General features: G+C 51.4%; 1 protein-coding gene across 3 annotated transcripts; it reads right to left on the bottom strand.

Moving 5' to 3' along the window:
• Positions 1-2,563: 2,563 nt before the first annotated feature.
• On the bottom strand, positions 2,564-12,932 carry PI16 (peptidase inhibitor 16). 3 transcript variants are annotated; one of them, XM_062595236.1, is made up of 7 exons: positions 12,859-12,932; positions 11,522-11,631; positions 8,582-8,800; positions 7,798-7,907; positions 6,837-6,925; positions 4,398-6,359; positions 2,564-4,018 (listed from the first exon to the last, which is right to left on the bottom strand). In XM_062595236.1, the coding sequence occupies exons 1-7, from the start codon at positions 12,908-12,910 to the stop codon at positions 3,876-3,878; spliced, it is 2,685 nt and encodes an 894-aa protein (XP_062451220.1). In that variant the 5' UTR covers positions 12,911-12,932; the 3' UTR covers positions 2,564-3,875. The 3 variants fall into 3 exon arrangements, with proteins under 3 accessions (XP_062451220.1, XP_062451221.1, XP_062451222.1); XM_062595237.1 differs by having other exon boundaries at positions 2,564-4,015; XM_062595238.1 differs by lacking the exon at positions 12,859-12,932 and adding an exon at positions 10,490-10,753 and having other exon boundaries at positions 11,522-11,600.
• Positions 12,933-13,897: the final 965 nt, after the last annotated feature.

Below are 13,897 nucleotides of genomic sequence, written 5' to 3'. Positions count from 1 at the left end.
GAGTACTTCCCAGCTGGCCGAACGTACCGGCGTCAGGCCTGTCCCATCTTGTGAATCCCCACCACAAGGAGCCGGCCAGGATGGCTCGCCACCCAGCCCCTCGCCCTGCGGACTCACCGTCTTCGTGGGAGCTCCTGGAGCCGAGCGACCTCCTTGAGTCGAGCGAGTCCATCGCCCCTCTGCAAAACGGGTCCCGGGGCAGCAGGCAGAAATCGCAACACCGTGGTTTTAACCGCGGCTGGCGGCGAAATGCCGAGGTGTGCCAAGGTGGCCGTGTCAGTGAGCCCAGGGGCCATGGCAGGAGGGAAGAGGATGGTGGGAGGGACGATAGTCCCAGAAATGCTCTGCACTGTGCCCGAGGCCTCTGGCTGTGCCGAGAGCTCCCTGCTCCCTGCCACATGGGGCACCCCGCCTTGCCGCTCCCAAGAGTGGCCCCAGCCTCATCCCATCTCCTTCGACCTCCCCGGGGATGGGGCTGATCTCAGATAACTCCGGGCATGGATAAACCTCAGGGCTCCCTGTGATGGAGCTGGCTCCTTGTCTCCAGACAGAGCCAGTCCTGGCCCTTTCCACATGTGCCTTTCTGGCGTGGGTCCTCTTCGCCGACTCACCGCCTGCAACACCACCGCTGCCTCCTCCGGCTGTGCGCATGGCTGTGGGGCTGCCCCAGCGACCAGCAGCTCCAAAGCAGCATCTTTGCCCATGTCTCACTTTGTTTTCCTCTCCTCAGACCTGTGGCTTTTGCTCTCCAGCGTGCCACGATGCCAGAGCATCCTTCATACCCACCTTAGACCAGTCCCAGAAATAAGTGGTAAAAACCTGAGTCTGGAAATGCTGCAAATATCTCCCCTGAGTGTTTTGTGGCCTTCCCTGCGTGCCACAACCTGTGCCGCTGTGGAGCAGTCACCTTTCCTAAAAACCCATGATTTGGAATTAAAACAAACCGACCCAAACCCCCCTTATCTTGGGGACTCTCTGCACCTCTGTCCTGGGGATGCTGAGAGGGAGGGAACAGGAAAGGCAGTTTGCCTTCTGGTTTCTAATTTTCTGTAATAAGGAACTTATATAAATAGGTCCTTGCACAACTGCCTGACTCTAGAAGTTGAAGCCCTCAGAAAAATGAAACTCATCCGTTCTTGCTAGGATCAGGAGCACCCAAACCATGCTAAAACGTGCAAGGCTTACAATTATCTCGATAGGCTTGTGCTAATGCTGCTGCTCCCTGCTTGGGGAGGGCTCTTGCAAGGAGGGAAGCGGGGGGGTGTCCGGCTTTGCAAAGCATCAAGCGTTGCCCAAATGTCCTGATTTTGCTTGGAGGAGAAATGCTTTTTCTGCTCCTTTAGCCATTTGTAGGGAGTTAACGCTATGGCCCTCTCCTTTGCCCATACAGAGTAATGATCACAGTCTTGAAGTGCTCGCCCAGCTTTACCCCTAGCAAGACTGTGGCCTATTACAACAAGCAAACGGTAACATCTCCGGCTGTATTTTCATCATCTGTCACTAGCCCAAGGCTGATTTTTTTTTCACTGAACGCAGCTCAGCAACAGCTTCCAGGAGCTCAGCCTGCAAGGAGACCATGTAGCAACCACAGCACCTGGGCAGGAGGTTATTTTTAATCTGATTCTTAAATACAGCTGATGCTTCTGATTAAATAAAGCACTAAGCTCTCTGTAGGGTTGTGTAGCGAGTTCAAAGCTGCCCAGTTTTCTGCAGTGTCTCTCCCACCGCCATCTGCCGGCCACCATTTAGAAGGGCTAGCAGTGACCATGACCTAAAAAAACCCCGCAGGCAGCTGGCTTCCTGTAAGAGAGCTGGTGCCGCTGGTCTCCTACAGCAAGATTAAAGGGAGAAGGGAAATACAAAGCCTCAAGGCAGCCTTATCAGGCAAAGCAGGGGCGCATGTATGGGGAGAGGCAAAAGCAAAGATCTAATCTCAGCACTGCTGGTGCTTCCCCCCTCCCATGCTATGGGTTTACTCCTCACCAGGCTGTTTCCTTGCATGCTGGTTGTCACTGGGTGAAGTTTTGCAGCAAAAATGCTGCCTAAACACGGTGCCTAGGGGAGGGGAAGGAAGGACACTTGCATTTAACTTCTTTCTTTTGCTGCAAAGATGAAAATGTGTGTGTGAGTGCGTGCGTTCAGGATGAGGCGGGCTGCTGGGCCTCCCTGAACAGGGAACCCGAAGAGCTCCAGCCCTAGTTTCAATCCTTTTCACTCAGAGCTCTCTTCTTCTTGCTTTCCTTGCCCCAAAATTCCTGATGGCATTTTTGCTCTGCACTCAGCTGGGAGCTGGGGGAATATTCCCCACGTCATGCTAAATCTCTTCCTGGTGCTTTTAGGCAGTCTTACAAACATACAGTTGCAACTTTGCAGAATCCATGACTCCTCTGGGACTTTGGCACCCAGATGCATTTGGAAAGCCAAAGCAAACCATCAGCTATCCCCAGAAACCGTGACTTCAAGCAAGTCTACCATGAGCACACAACCAAGAGCTTCTTTCAGACACTGTAAGCAAATCCCCAGCCTCTGGATGCCACAGTGAGACACTGCACGCCCCACAGCATGGCTTTCACAACAGGATTTATTCAGTGAGTGCCCTGGGGGATGCACAGAAAACAGCACCCTGAGGGAGGACAAGAATATTGGATTTCAGGTCATTTTCCACCTCGTCATTAAGAAACCAAAGGATGCAACAGTCAGAGGAAGGACTGTTTCTCCTAGTCCCTTCTGCAAAACTTGTCACATTTCACACACCCTTCTGGAAATCTTAAGATGAATAGAGCAGAGACATGAGGGGACAAGACACGAGTGTCCCAGAGAGCAAAAGCTGTCCTGCAACTAGTCCTGGAACCGTTGTTAGCTCTAACATCATTCACTTGGGATCTCTCAAGCTCCAACTGCACAAAAGGCACGTGATCAGTTTTCTTCTCCTGGACCAGGTTCCACCACATGTGAAATATATGTCAACCAGGATCCGTATCTAACTTCAAATACATCATATGCTTAAGTTACACAAAGAGGGAAGTCATGCAGAAAAACGCTTTATGAAGGAGCTAGTAGCTCCTTTCTAGTACTGACAAGCTTTCTTCTGTGCATGCACACAGATGCATGCACGTGCGTAAAATAAAGTCACAGCAATGGACTAATTGTGGAATGGATACATACAGCAGACAGAAGCGAGGTAGGAGGCAAGTACTGCAGAGGTGCGAGGAGGAGAAAGGAGTACATCTTTATAGTACTGGCCACGGCTGTATCAGAAACAAAAAGTAAATAGTCTTTTTTTTCCTCTCCTGTGGAATAAAGAACACATCACCTTTTTTTTGACAAGGAAAGCAGGGGTGAAACTTTACCAAAATTGAGACACAAAGGCACATCAGGAGAAAAAAAAAAAAAAAAAAAAAAAAAGAGAGAGAGAGCATTTTTGTTGGAAACTCATCCTGATAGAAAAACACCAAACCAACAACCAAATCTCATCTCCATTTAGGTTTCCAAGGTGTTCTGCTTTTCCTGTGGAAACAGTGAGGCAGGGCCTGCCAGCCACACAGGGAGATGAGACTGCTTATCATTTCCAGTTTGGAAATGGACTGGAAACCCAGGCTGGCTGTGAAGAAAGGTGAGCTGTCAGTGTCCATGGCCACCAGCATAATGGCAGTCACCTTCCTACCCTCAGATCTCAGGTAGGGAACCTAGTGCTTATGGGACTGCCAGCCACCCTTGGCACAATGAGGCTGGAGCAGGTTAGCCAGTGGAAGAAGGCCCAGCAGAGACTGTGGTAACCTGAATTGTCCGTAGGGCCTCCCAAGCCTACCAGGGTTGTTGGACCAATGCTGAAGAAAGCCTTGACAATTGGTGCAGGGACAGTTGAGAAAGACCATTCAAAGAAGAAGGCCGACCAGGATGACACTGGGCAGAAGGAAGAGAGAAAGCCCAAACGAGGTGCTGGGGGCTCCAGCCCTAGGCTGTTCCATGCTTGTCTGATCTGATTTTGTCTCCGTTTCTTCAGTGTTCAGGGCATCTGCTGGCAGAAGGGGAAAAAAATGTACTTAGAGGGGAAGAGCTAGACAAAAGAGAAACTCCCATTCATGCAGGTCCGTCAGTGACGTGCACCAAGACAGCCCAAGGTGCAATGCAGCAGTGCACAGATCCTGAGAAGGCACAACACAGCTAGTGGGTTAGTGGGGCACAGGCTGGAGACATACCCATGCTTCACAAATGAGACAGATCCAAATGGCCCCGTTCAATGTTAGGAGAAGGAGTGAGGTAAAAGGTTGGTGCCACATTCAAGAGGATCCACAGGACCAGTCTGATGCTGGTTCCTCCCAAGCACACTCCATGCTGCTTGGGGATCATTTAACATCTGCGTGTCCATGCCAGAACAGATTCCACAATAACCTTACCTGAGAGGGAGGTCTGGAAAGCGGGGCTCTGCCCCTTTGTTTCTTTGGAAGATGATGTTAAACGCAAGAAGGTGGGCTCTTCAGGGCTGAAGACCACTGACTTTGAGGGAGTTATGAGCTCAGCTTTATTGAAACCTAACTTGATCTCTGGAATAATTTGCCTGAGAGATGGGGATGGACTGGAAAAGGAGAAGACTGGCTTCTCTCTTCCACTGTCTTTCACACCTTTATTTGTTTCTGGGACTGATTTTGGGCTGAAGGCTGTGCCCGTTTCTAATAAGGCAGGAGCCTCACTTGTTAAGGGGGTAACAGGCTCTCCAGTGTCTGCCTCTGTGTCTGGAGATATTTTATAATCCAAGTCTAACGTGGGCTCAAAGGACAGCGTTAGCCCATCTGCCTCAGTAGGAATAGGTCCTTCTGTTTTGGTGAGTGCTGGCTTTGTAGTTGTGGTAGGTTTCTGTTGCAGAGTTGTTATCACTGTGGTAGGTACTGGTGTTGTGGTAGTGAGTTTTGGCTTTGCTGATGTTGTAGCAGTGGGTTTTGGTTTGGCCACAGAAGTAGTTGTGGTGGGTGTTGGTGTGGTGGGTGTTGGTTTGGCTGTAATGCTTGTGGTAGGCACTGGCTGTGTGAGCTTTGGCTTGGCTGTGGTGGGTGCTGGTGTTGTAGGTTTGGGCTTGGCTGCTGTTGTGGTAGCTGCTGGCATGGTGGGTTTTGTCTTGACTGGTAGTGTGGTTGTGGGTTTTGGCTTGGCTGAGGTTGCTAATGTAGTTGTGGTTGATGATGTGGTTGTAGTAGGTGCCAGTGTTGCAGGTTTGTGCTTGGCCGTGGTTGTGGTAAGAAGCGTGGTTGTGGGTGTTGGCTTGGCCGTGGTTGTGGTGGGAAGCGTGGTTGTGGGTTTTGACTTGGCCGTGGTTGTGGTGGGAAGCGTGGTTGTGGGTTTTGACTTGGCCGTGGTTGTGGTGGGTAGTGTGGTTGTGGGCTTTGGCTTGGCCACGGTTGTGGTGGGTAGTGTGGTTGTGGGCTTTGGCTTGGCCATGGTTGTGGTGGGTAGTGTGGTTGTGGGTTTTGGCTTGGCTGTGGTTGTGGTGGGTAGTGTGGTTGTGGGCTTTGGCTTGGCCGCGGTTGTGGTGGGTAGTGTGGTTGTGGGCTTTGGCTTGGCTGTGGTTGTGGTGGGTAGTGTGGTTGTGTGCTTTGGCTTGGCCACGGTTGTGGTGGGTAGTGTGGTTGTGGGTTTTGGCTTGGCTGTGGTTGTGGTGGGTAGTGTGGTTGTGGGCTTTGGCTTGGCTGTGGTTGTGGTGGGTAGCGTGGTTGTGTGCTTTGGCTTGGCCACGGTTGTGGTGGGTAGCGTGGTTGTGGGTTTTGGCTTGGCTGTGGTTGTGGTGGGTAGCGTGGTTGTGAGTTTTGGCTTGGCCATGGTTGTGGTGGGTAGTATGATTGTGGGTTTTGGCTTGGCTGTGGTGGGTAGTGTGGTTGTGGTGGGTAGCATGGTTGTGGGTTTTGGCTTGGCTGTGGTTGTGGTGGGTAGTGTGGTTGTGGTGGGAAGCGTGGTTGTGGGCTTTGGCTTGGCTGTGGTGGGTAGCGTGGTTGTGGGTTTTGGCTTGGCTGTGGTTGTGGTGGGAAGCATGGTTGTGGTGGGAAGCGTGGTTGTGGGCTTTGGCTTGGCTGTGGTGGGTAGCGTGGTTGTGGGTTTTGGCTTGGCTGTGGTTGTGGTGGGTAGCGTGGTTGTGGGCAGTGTGGTTGTGGGTTTTGGGTTGGCTGTGGTTGTGGTGGATAGCGTGGTTGTGGGTTTCGGCTTGGCTGTGGTGGGTAGCGTGGTTGTGGGTGGTAGCGTGGTTGTGGGTTTTGGCTTGGCCGTGGCTGTGGTGGGTAGCGTGGTTGGGGGTTTTGGCTTGGCCGTGGCTGTGGTGGATGGGCTTGCCTTTGTTGTCACAGAGGATGTAGTGGTCTCTTCTACAGTGGGTTCTGGTAAGAGATGAGAAGTGCCACAGGTTAGCACTAGCGTCAGCTGAGCTCAACTGAATCCCCCCACTACTGAGTGGGGTCCACAGAAATCTGCTGCAGGGGGAAGCAGTAGTTGACCCCTCTCAGGTCACTCTGGGATGTGCCCCAGTCTGGGGTCCCAAACTAGAGATGTCTCATCTCCCTCACACAATGTGCTGCAAGAACTCCACAGCCCCGTTCCTTAGGGATGAGGCATCGTCCTGGGGCAACAAATGTTGGCTAGGGGGGTACAATGTCCTTGTTCAATCCTTCTTGTCCTGTGGTAGCTGACCTGTCTCAGGGCTGCCATCACATGTGATGTCTCATGGTCCATACATCCCTGGAACTGCCAGCCCAAGGCTTTCTGATGGCTCCAGGATGGTTCAGAGCTTGGACCCAACCCAGGGGTATCAGTCCCAATAGCCTGTCTAGGAACATGTGCCACTTCTCTTTACTTACCACACAAGGAGTTGACACACAAGGTACCCTCTGGGCACTGGGAACACGAGGATCCTTCCTTGTACGGCTTTCGGCCTTTCATATTACCCCTGGAAGCAGAAAAAGCCAACAAAAAGAAGAAAGTTGTGTGAGAGAGAAGAGGAAACACCCATCCCACAGACAGTGTTTGATTTGACTGAAATATCCCCACCAGGATGAAACTCAAAGTTAATGTAAAAAACAGGTCTTGGTCCCCCACCACAGGCACCTCGACTGTTAATACCATTTATTCAGTGGCCTGACGCCCAAGTCCACCGAAATCAAGGGAAACAGCTTCATGAGCTTGAGCAGAAGGTGAGCCAGATCTTTTACTGCTACTAGAAAAGGGTAATTGATGGGCATTTGGGACAGTGATTTTGTCTCCCTTCTACTAAACGCCCTCAGGAACCCCTGCAGTGGCTGGCTGCTAGGATTGCTTTCCATCAGCTCCTACTAAGCCATGCCAAGGCTAGTCTCAGGGCTTCACCTTCACGCAGCAAGTGAGCACCCACCCGTCCTCCCATCTCAGTCACTTCAGCATAGCACATCCTCCTGGTACGAACACACTTCTGACCCCACTCCAAGGTACAGCTGCTCCTGGCAGGGAGGAACAAGATTCAGAGAAGGGAGCTGCTGTTTTCTACCCTTAGTTACTGCAGCATCAGCCTTGGGCAGCTCTCCAGGGGGGAGCTACCTCCCTAGGTCTGTGCCAGGAGTTGAAGCAGGTCTCAGAAATTGCAATCATGGGCAAGGATCACCAGACAACCCTTCCTTCCTTTGTGACCAACCTAAAATAACAAAGGCCTTTCTTGGAATGAGTTTGCTATTATTTCTGAACAAGGCCAAAGGCTTTTCCTGTTGTTCTTCAGAGACTGAAGGAAGGACATTTCCAGTAAAGAAATCCAGTCAAGATGCACCAAGCAATGTGAAACGAGGAACTTACGGGGGATAATAGTTGCAGACAAGCAGGTACATGTCCTCTGTTTCAATACCGTCGATCTTTGCACAAAACTTCACCCCACAGCCAATACGATGTGTGCTTGCCCAGACCACCTAAGGCAAGGACCGAAGATGAATGTTATTAGATGATTGGTTGAAGGTAGAGGTCCTGTTGGAAACTTGTTCCATGGCCTTCAAGGCTGCTCTGTCACCACGCCAGTGTCCCCCTTGTCTCTTCATTTGGGCCCCAGATCCCACATCCCTGTGTCACACTAGCATTCAGGATCCCATTCCTTGCCCCTATCTGACCACATACCAACCTCTCCAACCTAGGCCTACAGTCCCACATATCCAGGTGCCACAGCTTTCCTACCATATAATCCATCCAAATGGAGCATCATCAACTCCACTTTGGTCATGAGAATCTCCACAGAGCTGTCCTCACATTTATCACCAACATCATTGCTCCTCCCCATGCCCATCTACCCCTGCAAAGAAACTGGAGCTGGAAAGATATACTCAGACCTCGTCTCTGTCCAAGAGAAGTTGGCATCAAGGTCTGCTGAGTAACCAGAAAGGGCTGCAGAGACTATTCAAAGAGGTCCGATCTGAAAGGTTGGTCATAGTTAGAACCATGCCCAGGTTTCCTTTGTTTCCTGTGATTCCTATGCTGGTGCTGGTGCCCAGCACTGGTCCCACATCCTTTTGCAAAGGCTCTGGGAAAACTCAGGCTCTTATAGAGCTTTCCTGTCAAGAATTCTGGCCCTCTGCCCCCAGTAGCCCTGTACCTGGGTGTAATGGCCACACATCTGCCCAGGGGTGCACGTGGCGGTTGTTAAGTTGTAGTATTTCTCCTCCCCGTTCCAGTCTTCCACAGCAAATTCCAGGTCCAGGGTTGGGGTCATAGCAAAGAGGTTTTCTCCTCGTCGGCCCCTCTCCTTGTTGTGGTCCCAGATGCACTTCTCTGCATAGGCTTGAGCAAAGGCCTCCAGCTCCGTGTCCCAGCTCTGAAAGGAGCTCAGCATCAGCATACAGAGAAGGACCTAAGTGTCTTGGGCTCTCTGACATACGCAAGGACATGTCTGCTCTTTCCCTCCATGGTGGGGTGGCAGGAATGGGTACCAAGGACCCCTGGGCTCTCTCATCATGATTCCTATTCATGAGGAAAATTCAAATCCCAGTCCAATATGTGGGTCTCTCTCAGTACCCTCTGAAAAGCCCTCAGGAGAAGGGAGCTCCTTGGTCAAGTCCAGCACAAACTAAACCTCAACCTACGGATCAGAGTAGGGTCAGTGCAGCAGCATGAATCTAACAACCTTGCCACACAAGTCCCTCTCCCTGGGTCTCAGAGCATCTTTGACAGAGTATCTTTGACTCAAAGTGAAGAAAACAAGAAGTCCAATGGAGGAAGAGAGAAAACTCACCCTGGGTCACCCAGGAATGGAAATGAGACCTCCCTCTTTGACCAGGGTGGGGATGGGGACAGGAGGAGAGTGGGGCACATCTCCCTTAGCAACTGCACAGAGCCAGTGAACGCACGGTCCTGGGAACATCATCTGTTCTCTTGGATCCGAGACACGGCTGGATGGCTGCCTGCCAAGAGACCCCTCCAGCACACAGAGCTGCAGCAGCTCCTCTGCCAGCTGAGCCCCCTGGCCTGTGGGCCCTCACTAGCCACACTGCTAGGCAGGAGAGGGAGAAGTTTTCTCACCCGGGAGGCAAACAGGGGACCCTACAACGCAGCTGTTCAGACCGTCCTCATGCCATTTGATGGAGACAGCAGCTTTGCTTCTGTAGAAGGCTGGAAGGCAGCCCAGGCAAGCAGCAGGCCCTAAGGGGGACCTTCCCAGTCTGAGTCAGGGCTGGATTCGATGAGGACAAAGCATGGCCCTGATACAGGGCGCTTTACTGTTGGGTCTTGAGGGGAGGCTGGAAGACCCTGGGGTGCTGAGGCAGAGCAGCAGCAGCACTGAAAGACCAGCAAGAAACAGGCAGGAAACACCAAAATTTCTGGGTAGGAGCAGAGGGAGCTAGGTGACCTCCAATCAATGACCCCAGGCCAGGCTGAGAGTGATGGCTGCAAACCCTGTTTAAGGAACACACAGCCCACTCCCTTTGGCACCGAGCTGGGCTCCATAACAGGAGACTTGCATCTGCAGGATTTGCCTCAATAAAAAAGTTGCTTTAGGGTATGTATCCCCCATCGTCTAACCAATTTCCACAGCAACCAGATCCGTGTCCCAAACAGAAGCCCAAGGTGACCTCAGCCGGGCACAGTGCCATGGCAGCAGGTGAACTTGGAGGCAGAGGCAAAGACAGAACAAGCAAATGTCCCAGGGAGGGAGGCAAGGACAGCGCTTTCATGGAAAAGCTCTACCAAGAAACTGTCGGGGCTGTTCAACGCTAAACATTTGTTGTGCTTTAGAAAACCACTTCCACTCTGGATTGTCAGCGGGTCCTTTACATTTAAGCAGATCCTACTAAACTAAAACAGAGCAGCCCTGCGGAGCAGAGCATCTCTGAAAGCGCAAAATCTGCAAACAAAGCTGCAGCCAGGGCAGCGCTCGCTTGTTCAGAATTGCCCCTGACTTAAGGAGCCTGACCCATGTTTTAGACACATAAGAGATTGCGTCCCTCAGGCTTCCACTAAGACGTTGGCTCCAAAGCCCTTATTCTTCGAGTTTTGCGTGCCTTACCTTGGGGGGTTTCCATGGGAATCATGCTGCGTACGGTCCTTGCGCTGTTCCCTTTGACTCTGAAATCACCTGTTAGACTCTCTCTGCTCTCTAAGCCTTTCGTGCTTTGTTTGCCAGGCAAACTCCTCCTAATCAACCCACAAACATTTAGTTCATTCTGTGCAAGTTCTGGTCCAGTCAGGGAAGTCTCCTCGAAGCGCATTGCGACCGAAAGAGTGAAGCACTCCGACTAGCTATGATAAACAGTAGTGCCCTTCCAAGTACCTTGCAAACAGCGAGGAAAATCATGTGAGGTTCAAGATGAACATGGTAATCACATTTTAATCAAATCTAGGGGCCAAATAAGACAAAAAGCAGCACTGGCTTGAGAGCTTGCTTTTGCTCCCACCACAGTGACAGTGATGCTAGGCCCATGCCTCAGTTTCCCCCAGCAAAACGGGAGATCCCTCACCACCAAGGCAACCGCGTACAAGTAGCGATGGGGATTGGGAGTATGAGGGAAAACCAAAACGACAGAGTGACCTGCTGGTCAGGGTCTAGTTTGACATCCTCTCCTATAGATAAAAGGTCCGTTGACCTGCAAAGGCAAATAAAGTGCCCGCAGAGGACCAGAGCTGTGCTCCCCACGGCGTTCAGAGCGTGATTCTCCTGCCAGCTCGGTGACTTCACTGTGGGGTACCTGCTCTCTGCAATGTCTCACTGCAAACACCTGCCCTTTTTGTCCCATCATAAGAAGCTCCAGTAGGCACTGATGTGAGTGAAAGCTGTGCTGTTTTAATACATCAGAGGACTCAGATCACAGCTAGGAACTTTGAAGAAAAGAAAAAAAAATCAAAGTCGCTTCTGTGGGTGAAAGGAAACTCATCTCTCTGGAGTCCATTTAGGGCCCCCCTCTGTGGATATCTAGTTGTAGCCCTATAAAAGAATTCCTCTGCTTCCCCTAAAGATGACCCCAATCCCTCCTAGCATTAAGACAGAGACTTGGACTAGACAGACACTCGCTGACATTTCACTGCAATAAAAGCCACTTACCATCTTCAGCATGTCCACAGCAGGAGGAGAGACCTGGGAGCGGTATTTATTGTGTCCATCCACAATTATCTTCTTTTCTTCATCACTCAGGGACCAGCTTAGCTCCAGCACTGCGAACAACAGGAAAATGGGAGAAAGACCTGAGCTCAGCATCTTGCAGCCAGCTTCTGCTCTTAGCAGCCCACAGCTCTGGCAGTCAGATTTAAAGCACCTCCCAAAAGCAAGGAACACCCAACAGCTTGAAGATTGGGGAGGAAACGTATTTCTTTATTAGAGCAGTTTCAGAGCCACATGGAACACACCCATCTCACATATCAGCCTTGATGGAGTAGCAGCAGCGCTTCTAACGCCAATAAGCTCACAAGGGTCCATTCCCCGAGACGGAGTCCGCGCATGAATCGTAATCCCTGGACTGACATTTCCATCCAAGCCTCTGCTAGGATCTGCTGCTCCAAACCTAAGACATTGCCTTAGCCCTCAGTTATGGGGTCTCTTTTCTACCTCCTGCCTCGCTCCTCCTAAGCTATAATAATAATAATCCCTAAGCAACTGGCAAATAAATACAAAGCCCTGTTGTGCGCAAGGGTCCTCCCCTGTGGCTGGAACGCAGCCACCTCTAGAAAGGAGACAAGATGCAACGCCTGAATGGTTTGCAGCACTGTAACTACCCAGCTGGGAGTCAGAGCCCACCATATCCAGCCCCTGGATCTGTGCGTTGGTCACACCAGGGGGAAAGGTATTAGGCAGCTGAGGAATAGCATCTCCAGATTTCCCCCCAACCCTGACGGAAAGGATGGTAATTAAGCAGAGGGTTTATGTCCCTTCCCCATACCCTGAGGAGCAGGGTGGGTGGGAGAGGGTGAACAGGACATGGGGCTGAAATTGCCCCAGGAAGGAGAGTCAAAGGAGACAGGGTCTGCAGTTGCCTTCAGCTCTGGCTGGAATAACCAGAGCAGTAACCTTGCAGGGACTGGTTGTGCACCACCCCCAGCTGGACACCTGGAGGGCTCAACATCAAATCTCCGGAATCGCAAACTGCACTGACTACCTTGGAGACTGTCTGGCAGAGACCTTCCTGCCTGCAGTCTCTTCTTCTCCATCTGTGATTGTGCAACTGCTGCGGCTCTCCTCCAGGAACTGTCTTTGGGGATCCCAGGCTATTAAGAAGGATCAGCGGGTGGGCAGCTCTGGCTAGCAGAGCCAAGTTAATCACAGACTGTCTGCTCTGCCTCCTCCTCTCCCCAGGTCCTGCTCTGTGATTGTTTCCTTTTGCTTTAGACAACTTGGATAACCTTTCTTGCCACAAAAGCTTTCCTGCTGCCCCCCAAATCTCTTACCTCTGCAGATTACCTCCTTCTTCAGTAGGCAGCAAGGTCCAGGGTCTATCATGCTCTCGGTAGCGGATCAATTTCTGCAAGTAGGGTCTGATCCTAGTGTCTCAATGGGCTATCTTCAACTCATCTGTCCAAACCTACCTCCATCACAAGACATTTCAACTGCTCTGCTGCATCTCTGGAGACCTGGAGAAACTAGAAAACAACAACACCGGCTCCAACTCCTATCAGCCAGCTCACCATGGCCTGGCTTATGACGAATGAGGCAGGGCTGAGAAAACCTCAGTGCATGCACTGTTGTCTGCAACTGTGAGCAGAGATGAAGCGGCAGGCTCCAAAAGCGGGGAGAGCCTGTTTAGACCCAAGCACTACAGCATCCTGCCTAGGCCTCTGAGGACAGCAACAAATCATGAATGTGGGACACATGATGATCTCAGGGAGGAAAAGCAGACCTGGAAGAGTCACAGCTAGGGCACGTCGCTCATGGGGCAGTGACACACATTCAGCTGGGGCAACAGGAGTAACAGCCAGTGCATTCAGCAAGGTCAGGCGCAGCTGTTGGCCGAAGGGGTTCAGGACAATTTCTCAACTCTCCAACCTGCCCCTGTGGCTCTTTCTAGAGCCAACATCCAAAGCACCAAGATTAACTGTGTGAGGTCCAAGCCCCACCCTTGAGCCGACAAGCTCGCGTCCAGCCGGCATTAGGTAAGTGCGTGAGGAATGCGGCATTTCTTCTGCTCAATCAAGAAACAGACAGTCCATCACAACCCATGGGACCCAACAGCTTCAGCACACGGGACAGAAGCTACATGCTGATACCTGATGGGGCGTAAAGGGGTCAGCTCAACACCGGTGGGCTCCATAAAGCCAGAAGTCTGAAGTGCAGAAGTAGCAAAGCCTGGTTTTCTCCTGACTCATGTCTTGAGGGTCTTCAACGTAGCTTCTTTGGTGTTTAACAAGTCTAATACTTTGTCCTGGTAGTAACGGGGTCTCTCTCTTTTACTTGCCTGTTTTTATGAACTCTGGAAGAACTTACCATCCT

The sequence above is a fragment of the Rhea pennata genome, chromosome 25, assembly GCF_028389875.1.
Source record: "Rhea pennata isolate bPtePen1 chromosome 25, bPtePen1.pri, whole genome shotgun sequence".
In the NCBI taxonomy this organism is placed as follows: domain Eukaryota; kingdom Metazoa; phylum Chordata; class Aves; order Rheiformes; family Rheidae; genus Rhea; species Rhea pennata.
This window is presented reverse-complemented; position numbering and strand designations above follow the sequence as displayed.

Bases quoted from the DNA above. Each gene is read 5' to 3' on its own strand.
- PI16 (XM_062595236.1), bottom strand. From the start codon at position 12,910: ATGATAGACCCTGGACCTTGCTGCCTACTGAAGAAGGAGGTAATCTGC. The intron at 11,632-12,858 runs GTAAGAGATTTG...TGTTGTTCGCAG, and splicing joins GAAGGAGGTAATCTGCAGAG to TGCTGGAGCTAAGCTGGTCC. The intron at 7,908-8,581 runs GTACAGGGCTAC...TCCTTGCCTTAG, and splicing joins TGTGTGGCCATTACACCCAG to GTGGTCTGGGCAAGCACACA.